The sequence below is a fragment of the Gracilinanus agilis genome, chromosome 3 (genome assembly GCF_016433145.1).
Source record: "Gracilinanus agilis isolate LMUSP501 chromosome 3, AgileGrace, whole genome shotgun sequence".
NCBI lineage: Eukaryota > Metazoa > Chordata > Mammalia > Didelphimorphia > Didelphidae > Gracilinanus > Gracilinanus agilis.
This window is the reverse complement of record NC_058132.1, coordinates 88838633-88858788: the sequence shown is the minus strand read 5'-3', so window position 1 is coordinate 88858788 and position 20156 is coordinate 88838633. Positions and strand designations below refer to the sequence as shown.

The 20156-nt window shown below is 35.4% G+C and overlaps 2 protein-coding genes across 2 annotated transcripts; both read right to left on the bottom strand.

Moving 5' to 3' along the window:
• Positions 1 to 10168: 10168 nt before the first annotated feature.
• On the bottom strand, positions 10169 to 11131 carry LOC123241143 (olfactory receptor 51G2-like). The gene has a single exon (XM_044668845.1). The coding sequence runs from the start codon at positions 11126 to 11128 to the stop codon at positions 10169 to 10171; it is 960 nt and encodes a 319-aa protein (XP_044524780.1). The 5' UTR covers positions 11129 to 11131.
• A 5878-nt stretch (positions 11132 to 17009) lies between these two features.
• Positions 17010 to 17969, bottom strand: LOC123241142 (olfactory receptor 51G2-like). Its single transcript, XM_044668844.1, has one exon. It carries the CDS (start codon positions 17967 to 17969, stop codon positions 17010 to 17012), a length of 960 nt encoding a protein of 319 aa, XP_044524779.1.
• Positions 17970 to 20156: the final 2187 nt, after the last annotated feature.

Here is a 20156-nt window from a genome sequence, read left to right as displayed (position 1 = left end):
TATCTTCATAAGAAGTCTTGGTGGTTTCTGGATTTAGATGAACATATGACTGTTTTAGATACAAGATTCTTATCAGAAAATGTTGCATATGCCTTTAAATACTATATAAAAGTGATTAGTTGTATGTAGCATTTGCAAGAGGGGTGTCACAGTCTTGGGAAAAAGTACATTTTTGGTAGGTGAGTAGTCTTTTTGTGATAATCCAACTCTGTATCCTCTTCTCAGACTTTGTATCACTTCTTTGTAACTCCCCATATCAGAAATGTTCACCAACTGTAATCTTCTAACTTCATAGCTTGTCTGCACTTCTGTTTCCTTGTTTTATTAAAAGCAGGAAACTAATCAGCTATTTCAGATGCCCTTCCCTTCCCTATAAGACAAAACCCTTGGTCCTCATTAGTTCTAAGTTATCACAGGAGGTGAGCTATCTTACTCTACCCCAAAAGTTGAGCCGTTACAATATGATTCCCCTCAGTTTGTGAAATATCCCTCCATGGAGGCAGCATTAGTTGGCTTATTGTACTAATGTTGGAAAAGAGACATTTTTATCCTGTTGGAAGAGACGATTTTCCATCTATCTCCAGCAGTGATCAGGAGGACATGCACAAAGAGCTGGTGCTTAGAAGGCCAAGCCAAACTAGATAGTACTTATTGACTGAATGATCAGTGAATCACCTTCATCATCTGGCCTGAAATTCCTACTCTGACATATACCATGTACATACCGCCTTATCTGGATTCTGATTATAAAGATATGGGACTCCAGGATGCTCAAGCAGTCAGTTCTCCATAGTTCAGTGATTAAAATCAACCCATAGTCAATATTAAACTTGGTATCAGCACAAGCCAAGTAAATCATGCCCTGATGTAGATAGTGGGAGTGAGAGAGTACATGAGAATGACAGAAATGGAAATATGCTAGGCAAACCCAAAGTGGAATCATTCATAAGGCTCTCCAAAGAAAAATTGCTTCTCCATTTTTAGCAATGCATTTTGAGTGTGGATGGAGGAAGGGAGATGATGATTGGGATAGGGAAGGTCAGGGAGATACAGAGGAATTAGCTAAGCTACAAATCTTAAGAGAAAAGCTGCAGAATCAAGGCCAGGTTTTCAGCCCAAAGACCGAGCTCAGTTGACCCTCCTGCTCTGACCAAGACTCCAGGATCAACTCCCTCTAGTCAGGGTTCTAAACCCTTTTCAACTGTCAGAAATTCTACAGTAAGGCTTTTGCAGGGTTGATTTGCCCCCTTTTGTACCACAGTTCTCAATATATTTTAGAAATGAAGCTTTTATGGGAGATAATTACTGGAAAATTTTTTCAACTTTATTCTTTCCTTCTAATTTTGGTCGTATTGAGGTTTTTGTGTAAAATCTTCTTTAATTTAATATAAACAAAATTATCCATTTTACATTATATAATTTTCTACATTTTTATTCCTAAATTCTTCCCTTATCCATAGATCTGACCAAAAATTATTACATGCTCCCCTATTTTGCTTATAGTATCACCCTTAATGTCTAAAGTAAATACACATTCTGATCTTATCTTGAATAAGTTGTGAAATATTGGTCTATAACTAGCTCTTGCCTTATCATTTTCCAATTTTCTCAGTAGTTTTTGCCAAATAAGAGTTCTGGCCTCCAATGCTTGACTCTTTTGATCAAACAATAAATTAATCTGATCCCTTACTGGTATGCATTTTACTCAAACTAGTCCACTGATCTACCATTATATTTCTTTGCCAGTACCAAATTGTTTTGATGATTGCAACTTTATAATATAGTTGGAGTTGTTCAGGTATGCTACCTTCCTACACATATTTTTTCCATTGTTTCCTCTATATACTTGGACTTTTCTGCTTCCATAAGGATTATTTTAGCTCTATAAACAAATGTTTGGTAGTTCGATTAGTTATGACATTGAATAAGCAAATTAATTTAAGTAGAATTGTTATTTTTTATTATATTAGATTGGCCTAGTCACAAGTAATTAATATTTTCTAATGGTCTAGATCCAAGTTAATTTGTGTGAAAAGTGTTTCGTAACTGTGTCTATATAGTTTGTCTTGGAAGGTAGACTCCAAAGTCTTTTATATTATGTACAGTAATTTTGAATGGAATTTCTATTTCTATTTCTTGCTGCTGGACTTTGTTGACAATATAAAAAAAAGGCTAATGGTTTATGTGGGTTTATTTTATATCCTGTATCTTTGGCAAAGTTGAAAATTGTTTCAACTAATTTTTTCAGTTGATTTTTTTTAGGTTTTCTAAGTCTACCATATCATCTACATAGCATTTGCAAAGAGTGATGGTCTAGTTTCCTCATTACCTATCTAATTAATTCAACTTCTTTTTCTTCTCTATTTGTTATTGCTAGCATTTCCACTATAATACTGAATAATTCTGATCATAAGGGATATCCTTGCTTCATCTCTGATCTTACTGGGAAGGCTTCTGCTTTATCACCATTACAGATAATGCTTGATGATGATTTATATAAATACTACTTAATATTTTAGGAAAAACTCCATTTATTTTAGTCTCTCCAATGTTTTTAATAGCAATTAGTATTGAATTTTGTTAAATGCCTTTTTCTGCATCTTTTGAGATAATCATATGAGTTGTTTGTTTTGTTACTAATATGTTCAATTATGCTGATAATTTTAATAATATTATACCAGTCCTGAATTCCTGGTATAATTCCACCAGGTCATAGTGTATGATCTTTGTAATATATTGATGTAAAAACATTACTAGATGTTACTAAATACTATTTTTTGCATCCATATTTATTACAGAAATTGGTTTAAAATTTTCCTTCTTTGTTTTTGCTATTCCTGGTTTAGGTATCAGCACCGCATTGAGTCATAAAAGGAATTTGGTGGGACTCCTCTGTCAATTTTCCCAAATAGCTTATACACTATTGGTATTAATAGTTCTTTAAAAGTTTAATGGAATTCATATGTGAATCCACCTGGCCCTGGAAATTTTTTTAAGAAGTACATTTATATTCAACAACCTGTTTCCTTTTATTAATTCTCCAATACTAAATCTATAGTCTACTCGTTTTCCTGTTAGGATTTTTTTGGTTTACTCCAATGTGTACTTCATTCTTAAGTTATAGTAGGAAGATAATACTCTAGCTGTACCCTAGACAATGTAAAATACAAAGGCCCTACAGAATTACCTTCCTTGTTTTGTTCTCCTTGTCACTTTTAATGCCATCTAAGCGACTTCAGTAGGCAGTAAATATAATTCCCGCCTATTACATTTCAGAGCTCTTCTCTAAACAAGATTTTTCTTTTCCAAATGAATTGCTATCTCCCTATATACTTCCCCAATTCTCTACTTGTAGAACTGACTTTTTTTTAAAAATTAAAACCCTTACCTTCTGTCTTGGAGTCAATACTATGTATTGACTCCAAGGCAGAAGAGTGGTAAGGGCTAGGCAATGGGGGTTGAGTGATTTGCCCAGGGTCACACAGCTAGGAAGTGTCTGAGACCTGCTTTGAACCTAGGACCTCCCATCTCTAGGCCTGATTCTCAATTCACTGAGCCACTCAACTGCCTCCATAGAGTTGACTCTTTAACCTAAGAATAAAACCTATATTTTCCCTCACTTAATGTGATCTTATTTAATTTTACCCATTAATCTAGCCTTTCTAGGTCAATTTCAATCTCCCCTCCTTTGGAATATTCCTTCCATTTTTAACGAACTTGACTATTTCCTATTAACATATTCTATGCCTTTATGAACATCATTGATAAATCAGATGCATTCAACACAAAGCCTGACAGAGGAGAAAAGGGGAAGAATGTTAGATACAAAAGGTTGAATGTAGTTTTCTTCTGCCCTCTTCATATGTCTGAATTTTTACCTTCTTTACAAAGTTCCACTTTGAATATTGCCATTCTTCCATCTCTATTCCTTTAAACAAATTGTTACTAATTTCTCCACCTCGCTGACTTAGAGTATTTTCTTTCTTCATATCTATCTCCTGAATCTATAGCTCTTTTCAAGGCTTAGCTCAAGGACTCTCACTCAAAGAGATTTTCCACATTTCCTTAGTTGTTAATCTGACCTTCCAAAAAAGTTTACTTAAAAAATTCTAAGTAACCTGTATTGATTTGGAGAAAAGGGTTCATTATCCTAAGGCCCACTCTTACTGGCAAGTTGGGTTTCAAGAGCAAAGCTACATGTTCTCTTCAAGTTTCTAAGTATTCCTTTAATGTGTTAAAGTTATCTTTATAAGTCTATATAGATTGAGCTCCTATCCTAATGTATTTATCCCAATATCAATTGCCAGTAATTAGTAGCAGCATTTAACCAATTAACATCAATTAGCTTTTCAAAGGGTTGTTTACCAACATAATAAAACAAGAAGTATTTTCCCCAACAGTATTTGGGTTTGCTTTCCTCTATGTTACCTTGATCTTTAAGGGGATTGTGTTCAAACCTAAAGTAGAAGCTCTAAAATACTTACTCTAACCAAGTTGTCTTCTGGACTAGTCATAAATAATGGATAAATGGCTCTCTGTTGGCTGCCTTTGAAGTACTGGGGCAAGCAGGTTACTAGAGACTTAGATCTTCATTGGTCTCAGCTGTTTTAAAAATCTGGCATCAACTGAAATTCTGGTAACTTCATCTTCCAACCTTTAAAAGCTCATAAAGTCATAGCCTAGTATATCTCTATCATTCCTTTACTCAATGCAGGAAAGCATAGCTTCAATAGTACAGAATGTGTTCCATATCAGGGTTAAATGATCATGGCTCCGAGTTTATCCAGGTAGGAAGAATAGATTGCTGACACTAGCTCTCAACCTCCGCAATAAGAGGCTAACAGAATTCCTCCTTTTCTCTTGGAAATGTAACAAGACAGGAGGGAAAATCAGGTTAAGCCAGTACTACTTCACTGTTTGAGTTAACAATTCCTGTATCTTCTATGAAATGGGAAGTAGTCTGTGAAATAAAGAACTGTTCAATTCCACATTATCAAGAACTCCCAAATCCATCGAGAAGGCGTGCTTCCAGGATTGAGCCCTCATTGGCCAGGCCTCTGTTACATGCCCTTGTTACATGTATACATTTTCCATTTACTCACCTATGTACATATTGTATCTCTCCAATAGGAAAGAAGTTTCTTGAAAGTCTTTTTTCTTTGTATTCCCAAAACAAATCAAAGTGTCAGGTGTTTGATAGGTACTTGATGAATTTGTGTCAACGGACCAACTGATTCTATTGCCAGTTATCCTATTAACTTACAGAGTAACCTTGGGCAACTCATCCCCTTTATTTTTAAATAATGTCTAAAATCAAGGATTTATATATATATATATATATATATATATACACATATAATATATAAATATTATATGTGTATATATATACATATATATAATATATATTATATATGTGTTTGTTTGTTTATTTATTTTTTTTAGATTTTTATTTTGAACATTTTCCCCTAGTTACATATTTCATGTTCTTTCCCTCTCCCCCAAACCCTTAGCCAACACACAATTCCACTGGGTTTTACATGTATTGTTGATCAAGACCTAATTCCATATTATTGATAGTTGGACTAGAGTTATCATTTAGTGTCCACATCTCCATTAATATCCCCATTAGCCCTTGTGTTCAAGCAGTTGTTTTTCTTCTGTGTTCATAAGTCTTTCAGCTTTGCTCTGGAATCTTGTATTGCTGCTAGTAGAGAAGTCCATTACATTCAATTTTACCACAGTGTATCCATCTCTGTGTATAATGTTCTCCTGGTTCTGCTCCTTTCACTCTGCATCAATTCCTGGAGGTCATTCCAGTTCACATGGAATTCCTCCAATTCTAAAAGCAAGGATTTAAATAAGAGGGACCTTGGACGGTATATAGAATGATCCCTGTAAGCCACAGAATTTATCACTAAATAAGAACTATTAAAGAGCATTGTAATTAGACTGAGGACAAAATATAAAAACAAAAACAAAAATGGCATATCTAGACAGCATGGTCTTTGGGTAATCAGAAAGTGGAAAAGACAACAAAAATAATATCTACTTCACCCAGTCTTGCCTCTTTTTGCCAATTTTCACCATTATCTTTTATCTTCTTGGTTACTTTCATGATCACCTTAGTTCTTAGCAAGTATGGAACATAATTGTATCAAAATACTTGTGCCTTAAGAAATTACAATACAATGATGACAAAAAATCCTAGAAAAACCTGTATGAAATGGTACAAAATGAAGAGATCAGAACCAAGAGAATGTTGTACACAGTAATAGCAATAAACTGCAATGATTAGCTGTGAATAACTCAACTATTATCAGCAATACAAGGATCCATGACAACTCCAGTTGACTCATTGACATTGACTGCTATTGAAGGAACTGATGTAGTCTGAATGTAGATGGAAGCATACCATTCTTTATTTTATTTTCTCCATGTATTTTCTCTAGTGTAAACAATATTTATCTTCTTTTACAACATGATGAGCAAGGAAATATATATTATATGAAAACAAATGCCACCCATGTCATATTACCTGTTTTCTTGGGGAAAGGGCAGGGATTGCAAATGTGAAAAAATGATTATTGAAAAATGTATTCTGAGAAAAAAAGAAACACTAAATAAAATGAAACTCAAAGAGGCCAAATGACTTGTCCATGGAAACACAGCCAATAAGTTATTTGGAGTATGATATGAAATCTTGTCTTCTTGATTCCCAAGTCCAATATTCTCCTTACAGATATCCCTTCCATATTGCAGAGATCAGGAACATGGCAGCCCTGTGATCTGGAAAATCTGAGTAAAATTTTTTGCCCTTCCTTTGGTACCAGAGAAGATTTGATTTCCCCTCCTTTTTGATGGGGTGTTAACAGTACCTTATTATAAAATTTGGGTTAGGTTTGGGGTTATAGGCTATATGTAGTTCAATGTTAACATTTCTGACCTTTGCATCATCTGCTAGCTTTTTCATTCTTTCACAAACTTTAACTTTTTATTTATTTTAACTTCTAAAAAGAAATTGTGTATATTTATGTATTTAGATAAAATATGTTGATATTAAAAAATATGCTACTTGATAAGCCATTCCACAACTGGCAGACATGTCTTTAGTTTCCAGTTTTTTTGCCACTACAAAGAGAGCTACAATAAATATTTTTTGTAGAAAGAGATCTTTTTTTCCCCTATCTTTAATCTCTTTGGCATATTAACCTAGTAGTGGGATTGCTGGTTCAAAGTAAATATCCCTTTGAGGACTGTTTCAAATTGCTCTCCAGAATGATTGGGTCAGTTCACAGATCCACATTACATTATTGTCTCAATTTTTCCAGATCCCGTTTAACATTTAAAATTTTACTTTTTTGTCATATTCATCAGTATGATAGATGTGAGGTGGTACTTTAGATTTATTTTAATCTGCATTCCTCTAATTAATAGTGATTTGGAACTTTTTTATATTATAATATAGATAGTTTTAATATCTTCATCTGAGAATTGCCTGTTTATAACCTTTAACTATTTGTCATTTGTGGAATGATTTGTATTATAAATTTGACTAAGTTCTCTATGTATTTGAAACATGAGGCCTTTGTCAGAAATATTCATTATAATTTTTTACCAGTTTGTTGTTCCATTTCTAATCTTGATTGCATTTTTTTTCTTTGTGCAAGACTTTTAAATTTTAATTTAGTCAAAGTAACTTGTTATAAATCTAATGTTTTCTATGTCATGTTTGTACATAAACTCTTAACTCATTCATAAATTTTACAGGCAAGCTATTCTATACTCCTTTCTTTTGTTTATGCTGCCACTCTTTATTTCTAAATTATGTAACCATTTTGAATTTACCTTGATGTAACATTTTATTTAGTTTTAAGGTTTATTAATGCTAGCTCATTTGATTATCACAACAACCACGTAATGTAAATTCAGTTATCATCCATATTTAGCAGATTAAGAAAAGGAGAAAAGGTAAATAACTTCCCTATAATTAGACAAATACTAAGTTCCTAAGATGAGTTTAAACTGAAGTTTTTCAGACTCCAAGACCAGTGTTCTACTCATCATACAACTCAGAGGATTTACGGTTTAAATTATGTCTCAAAAATAGTTTTTATAACTACTTTTATAACCATTTTATAACTATGCCTCCTTTTATAGGTATCTACTATAAAAAGGAATTCTTTGTTTATTTTTAATTTAACAGGGGACCTGAAGGTCCTCTTACCATAGAGACATGCAAGGATTAACCAGCCCACAGTGACAGGAAGTAAGAACTGGAAAGCCCCCTGCTAGGCCAGTGTCAGTTGATCAGGGCCAGTCAGTTGTGGGAAAGTTGGCTGCTGGGCATGAGTTAGTTGTTGGGGGTTGGTGGCTGTCAGTTGCTGACAGTTAACCCTAACAGTTGCCGGGAAGTTGGCTGCTGGGAGTGTGTGAGTTGGTGTTTGACATTTAGTTGCTGGAATATAAAGGAAGGTCTGAGCTTACTGAGAGGGCTTTTTGACTTTAGCCCTTAGAGCAGTGATTCCCAAGGTAGGCTCCACCACCCCCTGGTGGGTGCTGCAGCAATCCAGGGAAGCAGTGATGGCCACAGGTGCATTTACCTTTCTTATTAATTGCTATTAAAATTTAAAAAATTAATTTCTAGGGGGCTAAGTAATATTTTTTTCTGGAAAGGGGGTAGTAGGCCAAAAAAGTGTGGGAACCACTGCTTTAGAGGGATTTTTGCACTTCTTGAACTTTTTGGGAGGTGGCTGGTCTTCATTGACAGACCTAATTGGGGTTCAATTAAACATTGATTTGGTTAGTTTTGATTGGGCTGGATTGGGTTGGAACTTTGTGGGGTGGTTGTTAGTGATAGGCAGTTATAGGTAGATATAGGCAGTTTTAGGTAGTAATTATAGATAGTTATAGGATAACTAGTATAGACATTAGGAAATTTTCTTTATCTACCTCTTTCCTATATTTCTCTCCTTTACTATTCATTCTATTATATTCTTTTACTATCTCTATTTTAATTAAACTAAACTGTTAATTGTCAAAAGCTGCTAGAAGTTTTCTTTTCTCTGGCTTAAAGGGATAATATTAATTTGCAACTCTACTGTATTCCCATTAAAACTTAAATTATTAAAAGCTGCTCTTTTATTTAAAAAACCTTATTTTAACCCTTGTGTTACCCACCATATATTTAATAATCTATTCTTGAATATTTCCAGGAATCAAAGTCAAGCTCACTGATCTATCAGTTGAAGGCATTAGCTTTTTCCCTCTTTTTGAAAATCAGGACAAGATTTTTCTTTTTGGAGTTCTTTTCTGCTTTATCAACCAAACACAACCAATAGTGGTGAAGCAGTGTTTGAAATAACTAAGAATGGAGTAATTTTGGACCAGGTAATTGAAATCAAGATCAGTCAAGTCTTCTCTTACTCTCTTCTTGGTTTCTTTAGAAATCAACTCCCTGCTAACCATATTCATTCCATCACTTCCTTTCCAAAAGACATTTTCTTTGTCAAAGAAAGGACAACATAAATGAATTTGTACCTCATCTTTCCTTTGAAACTTCATCTGCAAAATCTTGGCATTTTATGTGATTGGCAACACAAACTTTTAGTAGAGAAAGGCATTGGTTCTGCCTCCAACTCACACAAACCTAGTCCTTGAAATCCAAGAGTAATTTAAAGAAATCATTGGATTGAAAATGACTTTTGTTCTTCAGGGGAAATAACAGATTAAAACAGGTAAGAAGATGAAACTAGATAGCTTCTGTAGTTAATATTTTAATATCAGATACAAAATATCTAGTGAAGTATATCTTTATTCAGAGAAGTTGGGAATGGATTAAAAGGGAGAAAGGAGGATAGCACCATAGTAGAACTTAAGATAAATCAGTTAGATAGCATGCTGCATATTGAAGAAACTAACCTGAGAGGAGCTAAGATCTATAGAATACAGGTATATAAGTGATTCTTAAAGGTTCTCACATTTTAAAATCTTCTTACTAGCAATATTATTTTGTTTCCTTCTCACATAAGCCATATCAGTAAGTCTGTGTGTATGCTTGTATATTTTTTCTGTTTATTCACATATGTATGTGTGCATGTATGAGGACCAGGAATGCCTGGTACTCAGGTCATCACAATGACAAATTTCATGGGATTGTGACTAGTAACACCTACCTCAGGGTGGAGTGGATTCTCTTGGGGGTGATCAGGTGAATGATTCCCCTACGAATTTTCTTGTTTTTCACACTGTAGATGATGGGATTGAGAACAGGAGGCACTAGCAGGTAGATGTCAGCCATAAGGATATGCACAAGAGGAGAGGCATGCTTGGCAAAACGATGGACAATGGAAAGGCCAATCATGGGCACATAGAGGATGAGAACAGCACAGATGTGAGAGGCACATGTGTTCAGGGCCTTCAGCCTCTCCTCCCAGGATGCAATGTTCAACACAGAGCGAAGGATGAAGATGTAAGACACCAAGATGCCCAGAGAATCTAATCCCCAGTATAGAGCAATTACAACCAAACCATAGATAGAGTTAAATTTAGTATCTGCACAAACCAGGCGTATTATATCCTGATGCAGGCAGTAAGAATGAGAGAGGACATGGGAATGGCAGAATGGGAAGTACGTCAGCCGGATCATCAATGGAATGACAGGGAGGGAGCTCCGAAGAAAAGCAACTATACCAATTCTAGCAATACGTTGTGGAGTGAGGATGGTGGTATACCTCAGGGGATGGCAGATGGCTATATAGCGATCAAAGGCCATTGCTAGGAGCACTGCTGATTCCATGAAGGAGAAGGAGTGGATAAAAAACATCTGTATCACACAAGTATTGAATTCAATCTCCCTAGAAATGGACCACAACACTCGGAGGACAGATACAAGGGTGGGAAGGCACATGCCCATGTCTGCAAAAGACAACATTGCCAAGAAATAGTACATGGGTTCATGGAGACTTTGGTCAGTCCGGATAGCATGAAGGATGGTGCAGTTACCTGCTATTCCAATAAAGTAGAAGATGCAGAAGGGGATAGAGACCCAGTGGTGTATTGCCTCATAACCTGGAATTCCAGTAAGGTAGAATGTGGAGGAAGGGATGCTACTGGCATTGAAGACTGCCATGAACATAACCCACAGGGACAAAATCCCATCCCCTTAAAAATGGAAAAACAGAATAAAGGTTAGAATGAGGCCTTCACTATGTTCTGCACCATAACAACATTACCTACTTCCATCATCTCATTTTAAAATTGTATGTCTGTACTATTCACCCTTTCCCCTCCCCTTTTTCTGATAATCATAAAATGGTTCTGGAGTTCAAGGGTGTCTAATATTTTTAAGTCTATTATTCTGCTATTGATATTATAGAAAGATCAGCTAGACAACAAGGTCCTGAGTCAATCTTTGCCTTCATTTTCTATACTGTCTCTGTCGTCTTCTATAATCATTTTTATTTCATACTCAAATATGATATTTGTTTTTGTTTTGTTGAATGTTTTACCTGTGGTGACAAAGAGAGAGAATTTTCCCTGTCTTCATGTGAATAATGAAATTACTGAATACATCTCTACTTCTGTATGATTTAGCAGTCATGCCTAACCTATGAGTTTTTGCCTTTATTTTCCCAAGTTCTTGATAAAATAACATCCAAAGGACACTGGGGGTGCATCCTATTCTGTACTCTAATTCTCATTTACCAGCCTAATATACTTCTGTTCCCTCTGTTAGAACACAACAACCTCTCCTGCCTCCAGTGATTGCCCTATTGTGAAACCAGTATGATGTATTTTCTATGTATTATATAGTAATGATCATGGGGTTGGGGTGAGTAGGAGGAAAGCATGGTTCAATCATAATCCCACTTAATCCATAAAGATTTTCTTTCTGTTGGGGTAATTGATGCTTCCCCAAGGCATGGGCCATGAGAAAAAAAGACTTTCCTTGACTTCTATCCTCAATTGTAAGCAATGGATTTTTCTTTTATGACATACTCCATAATAATATCAATATTTACTGAGATTGTGCAGCTAGGTACCAAAATGGATAGAGTGCCAATTTTAAAGTCAGGAAGACTCATCACACTGGGTTTGAAGCTGACCTCAGATACTTGCTAGCTGTGTTACCCGTGGGAAGATACTTATCCCTGTCTGCCTCACTTCATTATTTATAAAATGAATTAGAGAAGGAAATGGCAAACCACTCCAGTATCTCTGTCAAAAGAACACCAAATGGAGTCATAAAGAGTTCAAGAGCACTCAAACAATTGAAGGACAACATTTAATGAGTTGGGAATGGATAGTATTTTGGAAGGAATCCTGCATTTAGAGCTCTGGATTTGAATTCCACTTCTAACACTTATAGCCTCGGGCAAATTACTTAACATGTCTAGACCACCATATCTTCATGGGTAAAATGGGTGTATTCTTTTAGGAAGTAGATCCCTTCTAATTCTAAAAACTATGAAAACCTATGAAAACAACAAGAGAAGGACTTTTCTTACACCTCTGAATAGTTTGATATCATTGCATTTATTACTGGACTCCTTTTCCTTAATTCTCAACCCTGGAACAAGGGGCATAGAGTCTTTCAAATAAACATAGTCCCTCATTAGAATGAAATCTGGGGTTCTAGCTATACAAGCTATTTCATTTTCTTTACTATAGATTTAAATTGGAAGATTATAAGGAGCATGGGATTTACATTTTTAAGATGGATCTCCTCTTCACCAAGAAATTAATACCACTGTGTTTAATAATTTATCTCCTTTGTTCCCCATGTGGGATTAACATTAGATTCAACATCTCTCCAGTCTATTGTCTCTTATTCCCTTTTTCCATTCACAGTAAATTCTCTGTTTCCTTCATCTATATTTGTTTTCATTTTAATGTAATGCTAAAATGGGAAAAGAGTCCCAGAGGTCTCAGTTGTTCTGGGTATGGTTTGCAAGAATAATTCCCCTATAAATTCCAAACTTGTGTTTTAAAGTGAATTCAGTCACTATATCTCTCCTCCCTTTGATGATTCCCAGTGATGGACAACTCACTTCCTCTGGAAATAACACATTCCAATTCTGCATTTTTCTTATTGTTAGCAATTTTTTCCTCATAACATTCTAAATGAGTTTTTTTTAATATCCACATATGATTTCTAGTTTTGCTTCTGGTGGAAAATCCCTAACCAGAAGGGCAGTTCTTTAAATAATTGCAAAGAACTATCATATTCCATCCTACTTTCTATTTTTACAGAACAAATGCCCTCAGTTGCTTCAGCTATCTTTCTGGGAAATTCTGTCAGGTTCATTACTATATTTATTACATTCCATTATTCTCCAGATTGTATGTTATCAGTTATTAATTCAGATCAGAATAGGTACTACAGATGTAGTCTAAGCCAAATAGTTTATAGTAGGATTATAATATGATAAAAAAAAAAGATCTGGCATTAGATGTAATCTAGTCCAAATCCTTCATTTCCCTTATTAACAGCATTCCACTCTTTCTTTAGTTTTGCACAAAATAGCCTACCTTATCAAACGTGATTGACCAGGTAGTTTGCTAAAATCCTCGGATTTTTTAAATAATAATTTATCATAATTCATCCATTCTGTTCCCATGAAATTTGTTTAGACACAAATTTTTTATAAGCTATTTTGAAATTTTAATTTGGCTTGTTTGATTAACTACCAAGATAATTTTTATACTGATTATATCACTTTAACTATTGAAGTATCTTCTACCCTTGTATCACCTGCAATTTTGATAGACATTGCACCTATCCTTTCCCCTAAGACATTGCCAGAGCTTAGTCCCTGCTTTTCTTCCTCTACATTCTCAGATTCACTCTTAAACCTTTTTTCTCTTTCTATTCCTGAGTCCTTTCTTCTCCCATCTCAGGTTGCTATTTCCCCTACATCTACTCACTCAGATGCAAGATAGTTGCTCTCAGCCTACTCAAATGCCTTCTTATGTGTTTCACTTGGGAGACGATCATATAAAGTTCCTTGGTTCTCCAGGCTTATATTTGATGGTGGAATCCCAGGGAAGGAAAGCATATCAGCATACATGATTCAGGCAAAGCTCTCTATTTATGGAATCTTTGTGTCCCTTGTGGGAAGAGACTTTGTTCTGATAAAAACAAGAAACCATAACCCTCGGTGGGAAAAATATTTGTACTTCATAACTATATTGCCTATTTTTTTGTATGAAACTGGTGGAGAATTAACATGACACTTAATTCTCTATTCTCCATCCCTTTCAAAGGGATCACTTTGAAATATATTAAGTATTACCTGCACGTAATTAAGGGGACACTTTGAGGGAGAATATCTCCCTTATATGGGGCATTAGATTATTTTATGAATTAAAGCTGAAAGTTATTTTTATTACCCCATTTTATTACAGATTTAAAAACTAAGGGTCAGATTATTTAGGCAGTGAAAAAGCAGAACACCTGGAAATTAAAACCACTTCTGAAATAAAAATGCTCTTCTAAATTGTGATACCTGCCACCAAACAGGTGTTAGTCATGTATTGAGTCTTGTATTACATACTGTCTAAGTAAATTGAGGAAGGGGGGAAGTATAAGACATTAAACATATTATTCAAGACTGTACAGATTACTTTGAAGAGGAATCACACCAAAATTAATTGCATTGTACAAGCGACAATAATTACAAAAGTTCAGAAGGGAGAAAGTAATTAATTACAAAAATTTATATAAAAATGTATATAAAGATAAAAAATAATTGATAGTGTAGTACAAATACAAGAATTGAGAAAAGTCTCTTGTAGGAGGTGGTAACTTAGATGAACTTTAAATGAAACTAGTAATTTCAAAATGTTGAAGTAAGAAGAGAAAGTTTCCAAGACATTGAAAATTCATAGCCTTTACAAAGTCAGGTAGACAGAAAATGGAATGTATTACAAAGGAAATATTAAGTGGATCAATTTGGATGGGAAATAAAATATATGAAGGTTCTAAAATCATTCTGGAGGGATGAGCTGAAGTCATATTGTGAATGACCTCAAATAAAAAAGAATAATTATTTTTATTCTCCTAAGAACCCTGGGGAGTTTCTTGAGTAAAAAAATCATATAACTGTGCTTTTAAAAGTTATTTCACAAGGTTCTTATTAAAATATTGCATAAACCAAAAAGTGCTATGTAAATGTTAGCTGCTAAATGTAGGATTTGTAGGAGAGATGTTACAGTCATAGGGAAAACAAGACATATTTGGGAGGTGATTGGTTAGATTCCTCGTAAGAATCTGTCTCTGTATCCCCTTCTACCTTCATAGCTAACTTGTACATCTATTTGCTCATTTTATTAGATATGGAAAACTAACCAACTATTTCAGAGTCCCTTCCCTTCCCTATAAAAAAATAAAGCCCTTGGTCCTCATTAGTTCTGTGATATCTCAGGAGGTGAGCTACCTTAAGCTTCCCTAAAAGGTAGGCTGTTCTAATATGAGTCAACCTAATATATGAAATATCCCTTTTACAGAGTTAGCATTCTTTGAGGCTTTGCTTGTCGTCCTTGCATATGGAGTTGGCTTATTGCACTAACATTGTCAAGGGGCCACTTTTATTCTGGTAGAAGAAACAAGGCTTCATTCAGCTCCTAGTTGATAGTGATTAGGAGGGCATGCTTAAAGGGCTGAACCTTGGAGGGCCAAGTTAAATAATAACTTCTTTACTAAATGAACATTAAATCATTTTTATCCCCATCTCTGGCCTGAAATTCCCATCTAAGCCTTGATCACATATATATGTATGTGCATATATATGTATATATTGTCCTTTCTAGATCCTGGTTATATCTTTGCTTCATCCTTATTTCCTCGGAAGCCACTTCATAGCCTTTCCTGAAAACATTAAAACCAAAAGACATCAATATTGGACAGCCAATGTGAACTTTTTTTCAAAGCTGACCTTTAGTTCACTGTGCAGATCACTTCAAAGAGATAATAGAAGCTTTTTGGAGAAGAAAAGTATGAAATTGGGAAATTTGAGACATAGGAATAGTAGAGTCTGAGTGAGTCAGTGGTGTTTTCATTAACAATTTATCTGGATTCCCCATGCTATAGGGAAATTTTATGTCCCAAAATATTATATTGAGAAACTATGAGGTCTTAAGCTCAAACAAGGAAGTATGAGGACTATAGGAGGGCAAGAGAGTGATTGAACTATGGAATCAGGGGATCGAGGTCCTAGTTTCAGATCTCTAAAATTCAAATAATCAGTAGCCAAATGTCTCTCTATCTATACCATTTACAGAGAGGGGTTGGATAAAGCTTCAGTCATCAAACTGGAATCCAAGTTGAATAAGAAAATTGTGTTTAATGAAGAGATCATTTGGAACAAATGTTTCTTCTAATCAATGAACTGAAATCTTGGCCTGGACTCTACTCACATGTACTAGTGGTAACAAGGACTCCATATCCAAAACTACTGCCTTAGTTCTGACTTGCTACTTTAGGGCGACATAAAACAGCTTTGGTATAGGCAATTGTCAGCTGTTATAAACTTGTAATGTTACATCAGCAAGTAAACTGTCAAAAGCAGTGAAAAGAGAAAATATTTCATGTGGAAGAAACCAATAAACATGATAAGTGTTAACCTTGAAAGTGAAGAAAAGTAGGAAAATTTGCTTGACTAGTATCGAGTCTTCATGAGAATGACTGTAGATCAGTCATCAGACTCACAGCTGTGGACCACCATCTGAACTAGATTAAAATGTAAATGAAAAGTGATTAACTTTAAATGTTTAAAATGAATGAAAATGCAAAAAACATAGGTGACGTTAATTTGGGGTTTCCTAATTCAATATGAGGTCAGCTGGGATTATTTTCTACTTGAATTTTATACCATTGGTACAGGTAGTTCCCTATTTTCTCTTCTTCCCAGGTAAACTACATGTGATTGAGAGAAGGGTCATTATGCTCCCATATCCATTCAGGACTGATTCTCAGTCTATCATAGGGGCAGATATATTGAAGATTATTTCTACTCCAGGAGAGAACGGATCCTTTTCGGGGCAAGTAGACGCATGACCCCTCTACGAATCTGCTTGGTCTTCACACTGTAGATGATAGGATTTAGCACTGGGGGGACCAGCAGGTAGATATGGGCCATGAGAATATGAACAAGAGGAGAAGCATCTTTTGCAAAACGGTGAACAATAGACAGGCCAATCATAGGCACATAGAGAATGAGGACGGCACAGATGTGGGAGGCACACGTGTTGAGGGCTTTGAGTCTCTCCTCCCGGGATGCAATGCTCAGCACAGAACGGAGAATAAAGATATAGGACACCAAGATGCCCAGGGAGTCAAATCCCCACAGTACAGTGATTAAAACCAACCCATAGATGACATTAAACTTGGTATCAGCACAAGCCAAGCGAATCATATCCTGATGTAGGCAGTAGGAGTGGGAGAGGACATGGGAATGGCAGAAAGGGAAGTATGCTAGACGAGCCAAAAGTGGAATCATGCAAAATGCACTCCGAAGGAAAGCTGCTATTCCAATCTTAGCAATGCGTTGTAGTGTGAGGATGGTGGCATATCGCAAGGGGTTGCAAATGGCTACATAGCGGTCAAAAGCCATTGCTAGGAGCACGGCTGATTCTGTGAAGGAGAAAGTATGAATGAAAAACATCTGAACTACACAAATGTTGAATTCAATCTCCCTGGAAATGGACCATAGAACTCGAAAGAGAGATACAAGAGTGGGAAGGGACATGCCCATATCAGTGAGGGACAACATGGCCAAGAAATAATACATGGGTTCATGGAGGCTTGGGTCGGTCCGGACAATATGAAGGATGGTACAGTTTCCCAGAATTCCAATCATGTAGAGGACACAGAAAGGGATGGAGATCCAGTGGTGTGCTCCCTCATAACCAGGGATTCCAGTGAGATAGAATGTGGTGGATATGGGACTACTGGCATTGAAGTCAGCCATGGAGCTTCTGCACAGAGCCACAATCCCATCTCATACCTGATCACTCCTACAAGAAAAGAAAGATCAGGTGTACTAAGGGCTTTGTTAGATTTTTTATCACTATTCTATTTCCTTATAGATTATATTGTCACTCATCTACTATATTCCCCCTTTGTCTTTCTCCATCTCCTCTTATTCTGGGAATGGCTAGATAGTTCACAAAAACTATCTATTTCATTCCATTCTTGTACAGACCCAACCATTAAACATCAACTCTATAATTTCATGAATTTCATTACAATTTAAGTGAATTCTGGACTTGAGTCCAATAACCTGGTTTGCAATTAGGCTTTGTTTAGTATGTATATGATATTAAGTTTTCACTTAACCCTGTGCCTCATTTTATTCATCTGGTTCTGTCAAAGATGTCAAAGGCTAACCCATAGTACCATTTCACAGTTTTGAAAACATCTTCAGTATCATTTGCTCCCCTTAGTCTTTTCTTCTCCAGGCTAAACATGATCAGTTATTTTAAAGAATACTCATATGATGTGTTTTCAAGATATTCACTATCCTGGTTCTCCGGATGATACTATCACTCTTACAAATGTCCTTCTTAAACCATGGTGCCTAGAATTGAAGACAAGAGTCCAGATAAGTTCAGAGTACAGTGGGACTATCACTTCCATTTGGCTGAAAGTTATGCCATCTTAATGCAGCTCTAGATAGCATTTTTTTTCCTGACCAAGTGTCACACCATTGACTCTTACTTAAAGAAACAATACCCTCTTCCAGATCTTTATTAGGTCTTTTTGTCTAAATACACTTCTCCCATCTTTGACTTATAAAGTTGATTGTTTTGATGCTCACATGAAAAACTTAATTTATCTCTACTTAATATTATCTCCTTAAATTCAACCCTGTGCTCTAGCCTGTTAAGACCTTTTGGATATTGATTTCATTATATAGTCTGTTAATGATTCCTTCCTGTTTTGTGTCATCTGAAGATTTAAAGAGTATACAATCTATGTCTTATTCCAAGTCAGTGACAAAACTATTTAAAGCATTGTCCAAGCACAGTTTCCAAAGGTTCACCTTTAGAGAACTATTTCTCTATTGACACTGAATCATTAACAAGTATTCAGTCAAGTCATTCAAAATGAGTTTGAAGCACATCTGATTTAATTATCATTTAACCCATATCACCCCATCATCACTACCAAAACTGTATGACATTAATTTTAAGAATTTTGCTTAAATTTAACCAAACTATATCCATAATATTATACTCATGAACTAGGATAATATTTTCAAAACAATGCAGTTCAAATGTTAACACCTAATATTATCTAATAGTTTAGGGCTTTTACTATAGCTTAGCAGAATTTCCAGGAAACAAAACAAATCAAAGGAATCTTTGGGGGGACATTCTGCTTTAGTTGTTATAAAGTTAATTGAACCATTCACTCAAAGTTTGGGGATGTGAATAGGATAAAAGCATAGTTTTAAGGAATGAAATAACAGAAACTATTGAGTTTCATGATATCAAAGACTTTTTGAAGGATGCTTGAATCATAAAGGAAAAAAATATTTCAGTTTTTGTGGGAAGCCAATAAGAGAATAGATAAAAATCTGAGACCCCTCTTTTGACAGCTCTTATGATCCATACCTTTTCTTATTGGAAAAAACATTATAGACTTATTGAAAAGCTTTGAGTCCTTAGCAGACCAGCAACTACTGAGTTAAAAATTCCGCTCCTTGATAATTAAGAAGCCTGAACTCTAAACAATATAGTCAAGGCTGGACACAGACAAAGATAGAGATAAGCCAGACTATCTGACCAGGTGCAGATCTATAAATCAAGACAGAACGCAATAAGTAAACATCTCCATGAAATATATTTCTGCTCCTAGAATTAACCCCTACTAATTGGTGGTTGGAATTTGGCCCTTGTCCTTGTACCTGTATCTCTGCTTTTTAGACTTTAATGGATTGTGTATGATTTGTAACCCCTTCTCAGCTGTGACTCTTTCTTTGTGTTCTTTGTTTGAAACCAGTATAAAATAAAGTCCAAATCCCATAGCGTTAGAGCAACATGGGCTAACCACTAGTCTGGCTGTTCTCATTTTCTTTTTCCTGTCTTAACAATCCAATGCCACAAAATGCCACTCAGGACCCCAAAACCATACAGGGAGCAGGCTCTCTATA